General features: G+C 38.6%; 1 protein-coding gene across 2 annotated transcripts in view; it reads left to right on the forward strand.

The window, feature by feature from the left end:
- ITGA9 (integrin subunit alpha 9) overlaps positions 1–12,693 on the forward strand; it is a 212,119-nt gene that overhangs the window by 47,134 nt on the left and 152,292 nt on the right. For both annotated transcript variants that reach the window (XM_054274023.1, XM_054274024.1), the window contains exon 15: positions 5,029–5,189. In XM_054274023.1, the coding sequence (XP_054129998.1) occupies positions 5,029–5,189 (161 nt within the window). The remainder of the gene's footprint in view (positions 1–5,028; positions 5,190–12,693) is intronic.

Consider the following 12,693-nt stretch of genomic DNA (forward strand, 5'->3'; position numbering starts at 1 on the left):
TTTCAAATATGTATAAATTTTTATACCAACTCTCAGGATAAAATTGGTTGAGACAAATTATACATTTATAAGTCTTTTTCCCTCACCATTTTTCAGCAAAAAGAAAACGAGTTAGACAAAAATCAAGCTTATGTAGAATACTTTAACTAATATTTGATCTCCCAGCAAGCCACTTGCAATAAAAATACAAAGTACAAACATTAACAAACTGAAAATGCAAACAATTATGGTGACACTTTAAATTTCATTGATTTTCATGCAGCTCCATTTCATGTGTTGGTAGGTTCCTATAAAAAAGTGAATATGCTTATTTGCAGTTTCTCTGCTCCCAAACTGTTTTCCTTATTTTCAATGTGGGGATGTGTGAGCTTCCTAGTAAAAAAGAAAAGAAATAAACTTCCCTGGAAGAATATGCCAGAATGAAACAAGTTGGTGATTGCATTAACTTTTTTAGGTGAAGTTTTAGCTTTTATTCTATGAAATGCTTGTTGCACCACTTCTGTTGTTTCCCACTGTTTTTCAGTGAGGTCTCCTCCAACTGATTTCATGTTCAGTGGAGGAGGTGAGACTGCTTTAATTGCAATCTGTGAATTAGGGAGTGGTTCTGGCGTCTGAGTTGCCTTTTTTTTCAGGGTATTAATAGGCTTCTGCTTTTTGCCTGAGTGCAGTCAGCCTTATGAGTTAGCTTCTTTTATTCCAGTGATTTTCCTTTTCGTCATGATTGAATTTGGTAGCAAGGAATGCCACCGCTGAAAGTCTTTTTAAATAACGCATTATCTTTTTAGTAACCAATTGCTCCCTATCTCAAGGGTTATTTTTGGTTTTTTTTCCTCACTATGTCCACCCCAGGGCTAGAGAGGTTGCTAACAGATTAACTAAAAGACAAGAAAACATTTTCCCATAAAGTTTTCCTACCACCCCCACAGAGGAAGCTGCATGATAAATACTTAAACCTGCAAAGGGACTAAACTGTCCTCCCAAGGCAGTAGCTGCAGGACTGGCCTCAGGATTAAAACCTGCCTGCTTCTAGTTCTCCACGACAAACCAGACTTATGGGGGTGCATTCTACACAAGATAGGAGCTGCAGAATTGGCTTCAAGGGGTGGAACCTGTCAATTCTGGCTTTTAACAACAAAACACACAAAAAGTACAGGGGCATTAGTCCCCACCAAACAGGAACTTACGGCTCCGCACAAAACACCACGTAGACAAGTCAGTTTACCATAATTTCCACAATTCCTTCAGAGAAAGATACATTCAAATTTCTAAGCATCCAGAAGGAAACCACAGTCTCCACAACCTCTCAAAGGAAGTTGGTCCATGTGCTATGAATTCCTATGGATGGGATTCACAGCTCCTTAAGAGAAGTAGTGTTTAGATTTCTAAGATTAACTACAGAAGGAAGTATATGAAATAATTTTGTAAGAGGAGACAATACAATTGTGAAAGACACTTCAGGTCAGAGAACATTAATCCTGCTGACTATGCCGACTAAATGTCAAGATCCAGTTATTAAAGTTATTAGAAATGCTTCTGCCCAAATTAAGGTGCAAACAAGACCGTATGTCAAAGTCAATAGTATGGATTTTATTTGATAGTAAATATGAGAGAGGGAAGGAAAGAAATGGAAAATAGGTGGGGGGAACAGAAAGAGAGTGACAGAGACAAAATAAAGAAATTATCACCATCTGTGGATCACAATTGTGAGAAATGATACTCACTTTCAAAAATTTAAAAAGATTTTTTAAACCTTATCAAAAAAATAAAACAGAAGACTGAATAGAGAAAATGATACAGTGCCGAGAGCAAAGGATTTTTTCCCACTGTGTGCTCATCCACACAATGGATATTCCACCTTTTAACCCTTTAGCCCCCTGTCCATCGACTCCTTTGCTGTCCAGCGGTGGAGATCACTTCCTTAGATCTTAATTGAAGGGCAGGTGTTGCCATAATAATAAGCTGACCCTCCCAAATTCTCCAGCTACCCAGGCCATCCTGTGATAAGAATGCAAGTGGGGGGGGGGGGGTGAAACTTAACTATAAATCTATAAAACTTCTCTTAACATAAACATAATATTTGCCCTTTAATTGTGAGACTCAACCACACGTTACTCATCTATCACACAATGATGTTTCATTGATCCTCTGCAGCTGGTCTTCTTGGTGGTGATGGTCCCCCTGAAAAGCATCTTTAGGGAGGGATGGACTTCATTGGCTTCTCTATACAGTTTTGCTATTATGAGCAAAATTTTATATCAGTGTTTGAGGCATGAACTATTTCAGTCTCTGACAACACTCTAGATAATTTCCTCTACAATAATAACAACAGTAGTAATAGTCCCAGTCTGACAATTAGATGAATTTTAGTGGCTATGAAAATGAATGGTTTTGATCATTTGACTAGAGTTAGGCAGATAGATCTTTTAGAAATTGCTCCAAATTTTCTTCTGTGCTGTTCATTTCAGATGTACATTGCTTGTGTGTTGATCCATATCTAGGGTAGTCCTCATGTCCCTAATACTATTGTCTGAAAGACTGACAAGATTTAGTGTAGGATAATAGGCTGTTTGATATTTTCACTGTTCAAACATGTTCCTAGGACTGAAGAAACATCCCTTATTAAAAACTTTTAAAAAGTAGACTCTCATCTTCTAACCTGTGTGCAGCTATAGTTTGGTGCAGGGGTATTATTTCTGTCTGTCTCTCATTTTTCCAGTCGGTTTGGAGGCAGGCATGAGTCAGTGCTACCCTCAGAATGCCTCAGAAGCAGATGTGCTGCAGGGGTGTGTTGTTCAGTGTATGGAGCAGTGTGGATTGCTCCCTACTTAGACCCAATGAAAACACTATGAGAGAGGATTCAATACAAGGTGGAAAGTACTGGGAAAAAGAAAGCTTTTTGGAAGGGAATGGAGAGAATGTCCTGTATGTTCTCATTTGCTAGGACTTTTTTTAATGCTTCCGTTACATAAGAATTTTCTTTGCAAGCAAAGTTCATGAACCATTTTCTTCTCATAATTACTGTCAGAGACATCAAAGAAACACATTAATTTTCCAATGATTTTGTGTAATTATTTAGTAAGTTCTTCATTGTTTTCATGTAGTTCCTCCCACTTACCCCCTGGCAAATCAGTACTATAGCTAGTAGTTTAGCAAGCATTTACAGATGTGCTTATTCCTGAGGAGCATTTGCCTCCTGCTGTCTGTGTGCTTTGTCATTATCTTAGTGGGGGAGGAAGGGATATTCCAAGTGGTTCAGAGTGTGCCACCCGTCCATTAACACAGCCAGCTGTGTTTCACGTTTTTTAGCTTGTGGCCATGGCCTGATCTCTTCTCACTCCTCACTGCTTCAGGGGTGCTTTCAGCCCTATGGGATGACTCTTGCATCATAACTATATATATGCTGTTTAGGATGAAAATCTGTTGTAAAATGCCTGCTGCCATTTACTTGGTGCAGCTCTTACTGGCTGGAATAGTTCACCTGGTCTGCTGGATAGTAGCCATCTTGAAGATATGAGCAAAAATTTTTCAGAGGGAGCCATTGTCAAAGCTTTTAGACATTTAACTTAAGTTATGAAAAATAAATACTCAGTAGAAGAATTGAGCCCTTCTTCTGAGCTCATCAAATTCATGCCAGAGTTTTATTTTCATTGTGTGAAGTTGGGCCGGTAGATCCTCAGTAGAAAGAGAGAAAACTCAGAGCTGCTAGGCAAATGTTTGAAGGCATTACTTGGAAGATTTAATTTGCTAGTGAAAACTTGTCTTACGATCTCCTACTGGAGTGAGCAGGAAGAACTTACACAAACAGCAGTGATAAGTTTGGCTGGTTATCACCCTAACCACCCACTGCTCCAGGTTGCTTTTTGGAAGCAACAAAGTTGTGGGGGGCTAAGTATATGGTATGAATGCTAAGATTCATTGCTAAGATGACTGAAAATAACGAAAATAATTGTCAGGAAGTGCCACATCCTGGTTGTCATTTGCATGATTTGTGCTGTTTTAGAAGGTTTAAGGTTGCTGCTGTTGTTTGTGTTGCTTTTTTTTTGCTTTTTCTGTCAGAAACACAGTTTAAACATCTGGGATTTTGTAGGGATTTTTTCTTTTGTTTGTTTGTTTTTTGAGGTTTCTTTTCTGTTAAGTATATGTTTCTAGATGCATTATTACACAATTTCCTATGGGAAAGGATGGGCTGGGAATAATAACTATATTGTTATAAATGATCAATCGAAAAGCCAAATTATCAAAATGCAAAAAGTTTTTATTTTTCCGCTGCCAAAATACGGTCCTCAAAAACCCACAGCCAAAGAGACAACGTTGAGCCCGGGATCGGCGTTGGGTGAACCTGGATCCAACCTCGATCGCATCAGATCTCCCTCTGTTTATAAAAAACTGTTTTATACAGTTTTTTATGCCTGAGGCAGAGGTGCCCCAATTTCTTTTGTAACTCTGCATATGCATGAAAGTTTCTTTCACTGTGCAGAGCTGGATAATCACTGTTTCCTGAGCAGTGGCAGGTGTTGATCGTGTGTGTCAGGGGAAGTTGAGTATTTAGATGTATCCTTCTGGTGACTTCTGCTATCTCGATCCATGGTATCAGTTGGGTGATGATTGTCCTTGGGCGTCGGGATAGCGGCAATCATCGGGATAGTGGCAATCATCTTGCTGGGCATGTCTATTCATAAGTAAACGGTGTATTGTTCTCCTGCTGCCTTCAGGAGTTTTGAGATTCCAAAGAAGACATCTGCCTCTGGGCTGCTTGTGGTCAGAGACTCGTTTGGAGTTTACAATCTTATAAAATACATTCTCTCTTTAAGCATGAATTATTTCATAACATATATTACACATTAAACATGGGAGTATGTTTGTAATTGGATCTGATTTTCTGTAGCCGCAGGAAACTTAGTGATTGATTGAGGGCCCTCAAGGGTTGCACAGATGCCCTGGAGGCAACACGTTCCATTGATAGGTGGCTCGAAAATGACTGTTGTTCACTGTCATCCTTTGTTTTCTTCTTCTTCCTTTTTAAAACAGGTTTGAATTATAACTTGACTGCTGATGTGGCAAAGAAGGAAAAGAGCCAGCAACCCAGAGTTTATTTTGTGACTTCTGGAGAGACAGCAGGACAGATTACAGAGAAGTTACAACTGTCATTCATGCAGGAAAAGTGCGAGCATTACCTAGCATATGTCAAGGTCAGTTCATTCATGTCCTTCCTTCCTTTGGCCTTACTACATTCCACTCTTTAAAAAAAGTTATTCAACCAATCGAAGTGGTGCTGCTTTGGTTTCAGATGTTTGATTTCCTGATAGGTAGAAGTTCAGATCTTCTTGCTTGGCATGATTTGTGAGTCTGAGTACCTTCAAGACCTGCTGCCAGGAAAATACATTTTTTTTTATGTTTGGTCAGGCAGGTCTTTTTCTCTTTTTCTCTTTTTCTCTTTTTCTCTTTTTCTCTTTTTCTCTTTTTCTCTTTTTCTCTTTTTCTCTTTTTCCCTCCCTTCCTTCCTTCCTTCCTTCCTTCCTTCCTTCCTTCCTTCCTTCCTTCCTTCCTTCCTTCCTTCCTTCCTTCCTTCCTTTTTCTCTCTCTCCCTTTCTCTGTTGTTCTCTTTTTCTCTCTTGTATTTCATTTCTTTCTTTCTTTTCTTTCTCCTTTTGCCTTGGTTTGTTGCTACAGGTATTATTCCCAAGGAGACAACATATTGTTTTATTAGGAACAGCAGGTTTAGTGTTTAATTTTGTTTAAGGTCTGACTGCACAAAAGACTAGCAATACAATCTGCATGGGGATGGCAGGCTAACGATATGCCTGCAATGAAATAATTGGGCTCTTGGATTTGAAGAATTCTGTGAATTTCATCTGGGCTTCAAAGCAGCAGTGGGATAACTTAATTCCACATACATCATAGTCCTAGGGATACAAAGAGTGCTTGCCAGGCTAAGACTTAGAAAGGGTCTGGTTTTCCTATGACAAACTCTTTATCTAGAGCTTGCTAGGACTGTAGTTATCCTAATTTGGCAGGTGTTAAAGAAATGCCACCCAGGTGCTGTTGTTTTCAGAGTCAGCACAATTTTCTTCTACATTAAAAAGGTATAGAATGGATTTTAAGATTACATAGGAAGGACATTTATCTTTTATACCACATATGTCTTACAAACACTAATCTTTATCACCAGTCCTTACAGAAGGACTTCTTCCCATAGATGAGTTTGACCTAAATTAATGTATAACACTTGGTACTCTCTTGTTTTGAGAATACAGCACATCCAGCTTTTTCTAAATGTATAAACTTTTCTAGGAAGCTTTTTTGTACCTAAAAACTCTGAGAATGGGAGATAAAATTCATCCTTTAACTCTATCAACATTTTGTGCATGGCTGTTGAGAGAAAATAAAATAAATAAGGGCACCAAAGAGGAAATGCTGTCCTGTTGAATTGTGTGGATCTCTGTGAAGAAACTACTTATCTTCTACATTTTTTTTTTGTTTCTAGAACAACCATTGCTGTCTGCTGTAGAAAAGCTTGTTAAAGAATATGTAGGCCTATAAGATTACCTTTCCTTACAAAATGTATCACTGAATTTAGTAATCCTGGTCTTTCTCCAATGAACACATCTGATTAGATTTCAATTTGTTGAGTTTGGATCGAAAGGAGCCATGTGCCTATCTTAACCCAATAATGATTTCTTTCTTAATAGCTCTTGTAGTTTTTGGGTACTACACAGAATTCATTAAAGAGCTATATATGCCCAAGAAACTCTTTAAATTTTTGTGACATTTCTAGCTAATTTTGGATATTCAAAGGTAAAAACTGTTCTTCTGGAAAATTCTTGAGAAATTGGATTTTTGTAGTCAAGAGAAACATTTAAACATGTCTAGAAAAATACCATCAACTTAAAAGCAAAATAGCTGATTAACAAACAAGGCTCCTGGTTTTCTATGTGATATAAGCAGCCATTTTTCACTGTTCAAAGAATAACAGGAAATCTTGTAAGGGAGAATGAAAAGTAGTGGAGGAAGATAATCCCTGTGCTTTTCTGAAAAAGATGGTGTAATCCACAAGAGTACATGACGTTAGAAGCCTCAAAGAGAGCCCTGCACACTCTGAAGGAGTGGAAATGGGGTCATGATCACTGCTATCCTTAAGTAATAGCTAAGAAAACATACCCCCTGGAAAACCAAACAGAAAAACCCCTCCACAAACTCCAAACAGAGCTCTCCTTAATTGCATATATTTGTGATGGAATGGGTGATTAAAAATATGTGGGCTTAAAATATACAAATATTTCATTTAGGCTTCCTGTTTTCCTTTTATTTACTGTATGTCTGACAAATTTTCTGGCATGGCAAACTGAGTTGTTTGTAGTTGCATCCTTAATACATTCCCTTTATTATTGTTTATTTGTGTCACTGGTCACAAAGGGATCTATGTAGCTTAACAATGTCAATTCTGGACTGCCTATCATGAAGGATAGAGAAGTTGTGTGGACTTGTGTGTCACCTCATGCTAACTTGACTGACTCTGCAAGGTACACAGGGTCTCCAGTCCAAATGGAACACAGCAGAACTCTGTGGGTTAAGTTAGTTAAATGAAAGCCTGTTCCAGGCCTTGCTGGATGATACTGTTTTATCAACATGTAATTCTAGTATGCTGAAGGCACAAAATGGAAGGACTGAGAAAAGCCACTGAAAAAAAAAAAGATCTCTACCAACTGCCTGCCTTTTTTGATAGATTTGATCTCAAGAAACCCCAGCAAAACGGAGCGCTAAAAGAGTTGCAGTCTGCAAATAAACTAACATTTAATATTTTTACAATTGATAAGTGTTCATGTTTTGAGCATGACTCATTTCCTATTTGTGGTTCCCTTTCAGGACAGTAGCTACTCTTCTTACTGCTGCTACTGAATTTGACTATTAAAGTCTGTATTTCCTCTTATCTCTGTGACTAAGTGGATTTCAGAATGTTTGTAGGATACATGTAGCTGGGATCTTCATCTTGTACAGGGCAGGGTATCAAATTACAGGTCAAGTTGCTAGAGCTGAGGTAGTTAATGAGAAAACATGGTTTCTGGCTGAGAACAGAGAATTAAATTGAAACACTTTAGGACTTCGAAATGCATTACGTATGGTTTTGTTGTGGGCATGGAGTTGTAGAGGAGTGATATGGTTTTATGACTCTTTTATACTTATCTTTTAAAATTGCCTATCCTCAATGGAACCTTTTGATGATTACTAGTTAAGAAACTTTCTTTAGTATGCATTGGTAATAAAACCAATACTGACAGAAACCCAAGTGTCATCTCCAAAAGCTGTATTGTTTAAATTTAAACAACTTTTGAAGGTTTGACTGATACATTGAGTAGAACATGGCTGTTAGTTGAGAAGTTTGGGAGCACCCCAAGCTTTCTCATGTCAATACATAACTGATCCCTTGTGGCTCTTAGAAGGTGCTTCACTGCTGGATCATTCTTCTTCCAGCTCTCTGGATGATGGTGCTGCTGCTAAAGATCATCTCTCCTTCAATGGTGATAAAGAGCAGATGAGTGCCTCCTGTGAAAACTGTCTGTCAGTTTTGCTGGAGTACACGCATGCAAAGTTTAAATCTGATTAGCTTTTTTCCCCTTTCTTTTGTAAAAGGATTTGAGTTTTTTTGATATAAGGAATGGTGGGAAAATGGAATGTGATAGCAAGAGGAAAAGGAGCAGAGTTTGCAGAAGGGAATGGAATCAGAGAAGACTAAGAAAACAAATGGATTTGGAGGCTTTAGAAGTGTCTCCTTAATATCTGGGTGTGCAGCTGAAATGTAGAATTTTCTCATGGCAACTGCACTCATTTGATGGTGTTCAGAAGATTAGGGCAATGGGTTTAAGATGTGCTGTGAGTAAGGTAGTGACTCTGAGGAAACATTGTTTCCCTTTTCCAATAACTGCCTTGGTTGTCTCCTGGTTATGTGGGCTTTCCTAATATTTAGGATAGCTGTATTAGTGTATAGGATGAGAATTTTAGAGATACCAAAGGACATGGTGCCTGCAGATTTATGCAGGATCAAAACACATCTTCCTTGATTTATCACAAAGGTGTAATGGTGATCATGTTGAAAGCCCCTTCAAGAATTCCTGCATTTATTAAAGATGCACCATCTGGTTTCTTATCCCACTGTAGGGCAGCCAGCTGGGCTGCTTATTGCTACCAGTCACTGTTGTCTGTGTACAGAGTGTATGCTTTAATAGCTGCAGACACCATCAGCAGTACTGGCACACGATTAGACACAGCATTTATATTTTTCAGAGATCTTGTTCTTGGTTGCTTTAAGCAGTTTCATATAAGTCATAATATTAATTCTCAATGGATCCAGACATAGCTTATGGGAAGGGTGGGGCTGAGAAGTAACAGCTTTTGCATAATATTTGTGTAAATGAAGAACTAATGTTTGTACAGACAGGTTTGGAAAAAACCACTTTTAAACAGAAATTGCACAATTGTGCTTTATTCATTGCTGAGTCCTGTAGCCAAAAATTTGCATTTTTATGGGTGTGTTTCTGGTCTTTGTTTGCCATGCATCACTTGCTTTTAAAGATACTCTAGGCTGCTGACATCACACAAACAATCTAGTGCTGCTCGTCTGTTTCAGTCAGAGTCTGTGGCCATGTTTGTTTCTCCCTCTATAGCTGTTTGATCTCATATGAGGGCGTTGCATGTATTGAAGTATTTTCTTTTTAAATCATAGTACCCGAGCTTTTTTCTAGAGATTGCGTAACAAAGCATTTTATCTCAGTCACATCAGATATAGAGACTGACCTTGATTATATGCTTTCTTCTGAGAGTTGCCTGCCTGTGAATTAATATCTCTATGTAAAGATTTAGTTGGTAGCATTACAGGATAGAGATAACACTTGAAGCAGAGACTGCTTTTCCAGCAACAACAACAATGAAAACTTGGTCGTGATTATCTAGAATTTTACAGGGTTTGGACCACTTGGTAGAAAAAGAGAATACTAAACTGTTCCAGCCTGTAATAAAAAGTTTATCATCACTACAAGATAAAGCTGCTGTGTAGTTTTACCAGGAATGGTAAGTGTCGTGAGATTCAGAACTAAGACTGAGAGCAGAGTTGATGCCTTTGGGTTTGTTCATTTTGCTTGTTTGTGTAACTTTTGTAGAGCTAACTGGAGAAACTGCTTGGCCCAGCCAGATGCAATCATAACATGTGTAGCCTTTAAAGGCTGTGGGATAGGTGGGGTAATCATGAAGCATGGACAGGGGTTTATTTACAAGAAGCATGCTTTCCAGAAGAGTTCTGTTTTCCAAAACTCTGCAAAGTCCACTGATTATCTATAAGCGTAGCCTCCCTCCCCTCCAGCAGAGCAAAATAAATGTGAAATACAAATTTAAAAAAAAAAGTAGTTTTTTGTTGCCTTATTCTGTAAAGTGATCAATCATCCCTTTTTGGATAAATTCTGTCTGGCACTGAGTAGAGCTGATGTCTCACCTTGAAAATTAAGCCAGGGAGAAGAGAAGCTGCATTTTTTCCTGCATAGCTTGTATGGACGAGAGAAGAACAGTGGTCAGCTGCATAACTGTTTTCATCACCTCTTAGTTAAATGGATTTAGGAGTACCAGAAGGAGTAAGTGACATCTTTGAGTTGAACATTACCTGTATCAAGATTTAAATACTGTTAGTGATCATGGAGTTAGCTTCGGCTTTTTCAAAGATTTTTACAAGAACAAGGAAGATTATCTTTCAGGGATCAGTTAATAGTCCAGTTAAAAACTATCCTGCACAATATGACCAAAATCAAGCTGCCAGATATGCTTCCCTTGCTTTCAGAAGGGGACCCATGCTGCAAGTAGTTAGGTGCTTTGAGATCTGTAAGGGCTAGTAGTGCAGCTAAGTGGGAAAATAAGTTGTATCAGATACTGTACTGTTAACTCTTTGGGAGCTTTTTGGTGGACAGTGTAGCTAGAGAGCTGTGTGGTAGCTCAAAAGTGCTTGTGTCTTGAGGCCATTGGGAGGTTTTCAGCTGTGAGCTGAAGGCAGAGGTTTTGTCTAGAAATCCTCCTCTGCCCATTCTCACAGGTTTTTAAATAAATTACTTTTTTCCCCCCTCTTCTCACATTGTTAGGTGATATAACTGGGCGAGTGACTGTCTTTTTCTTCCTTATAGTTGGAGAATTATCTATGAATGCTTTCTGCTCTGTACAGAGCTTATCTGTCATAAAATCTATGAAAAAAATCCAATTTAAATTCTTAACAAGGTAATTGATTTTACTGAAATTCACTGTTGCTCTTTGACTTTTGCCATTATGTATGAAAAAGGCCAAATATGTTGTTTATGGCACAGGCAGAAATTTGGTTGCTGTGGTGAAGTAGCTGTTGAAGTGCCTGGCTAATCATATTTATGGATCCAAGCAGAGATTTTGTAGTCCTCAAATGAAATAAATGGCATTTTGAATGAGGCTTAGTTAGTAGACTTGCAGCACAGTAACTTATGAAATTCTGCCTTGCCTCCCTTTTTTAAACTGTAGTGTACCCTGCTGAACCCTGAAAGGGTGCAAATCTTTAATCTTGAGCCCTTTGATGTACTTGTCCCTTTGATATGTTCTGCAATGGCAAAGAAATATGATTTCTTTTTCAAGCAGAGTACCTCAAAAAAGCACATTTCTCAAGTTTTGGCAAAGTTGAGAATTATTTTTACTGCATGCAGACTCCTAGTGAAGCATGACACTTCACTGCTGCTTTTAGATATTCAGTTGCAGACATATGCCTGGCTTTGCTTCTGCCCACTGACATATTTCTGTCTGATACTGTAGTTTCTCAAAAAGAGATTTCATTCGCAGATAAAAGCTTTTGGAGATGGAGAGGCAGATTTAGGCCTCAACAGAGCATAGCACTTTTAGGGTAGAGGCTGGTCAGAGGGCTGGAGACCCTCTCCTACAAGGACAGGCTGAAAGGTTTGTGGTTGTTCACCTTGGAGAAGAGATGGCCCCAGGGAGACATCATTGCAGCCTTCCAGGACTTGAAGGGGACTTACAAAAAAGAGTGACTTTTTTTAAGCTAATAGACAGTGGGTTTAGATTAGAGGTTAGGAAGGTCTTTATTCAGAAGTTGGTGATGCACTGGAACGGGGTGGCGGCCAAAGAAGTTGTGGATGCCCTGTCCCTGGAAGTGTTCAAGGCCAGGCTGGATGGGGCCCTGAGTAACCTGGTTTAGTGAAAGGTGTCCCTGTCTGTGACATATGTAGGATTGGAATTAGATGATTTTTAATGTCCCTTTCATCCCAAGCCTTTCCATGATTCTTTGTTACCAGAGTCCACAGATTTATGAGGCAGTCCATGGGATTTTTATCTGAAAGAAGTGATGGCATTTCCCAGTGATGGCACTTTAGGAAGTGAATTAACAGAGATGAAAGCTTGCTTTGTGCTAGGAAAATTAATTTCAAAAGGCAGGTAATGATGGATAGGAATATTTTTGCTTTCTCTGGCACTGCTGGTTAGAGTTCTTCTCAGGTGGAAAGAAGTAGCAGAGAAGGCAACACTACTGTTTTCTAAACTTTCTAACATGTTTTTTGTAGAGTTGTATAAACTAAATACATGATGGCAAATTGTGCTGTGAAAGTTTATTATTTGCTTCTTTAGAACAAATTGACATTTAAGGGCAATACACTTAAGGGTAGAGTTTTGCTGCAGAAAACTGCAATAGAG

The sequence above is a fragment of the Melozone crissalis genome, unplaced genomic scaffold, assembly GCF_028551555.1.
Source record: "Melozone crissalis strain CALT ecotype California unplaced genomic scaffold, PUWL_Pcris_2 ptg000016l_1, whole genome shotgun sequence".
Classification (NCBI taxonomy): Eukaryota; Metazoa; Chordata; class Aves; order Passeriformes; family Passerellidae; genus Melozone; species Melozone crissalis.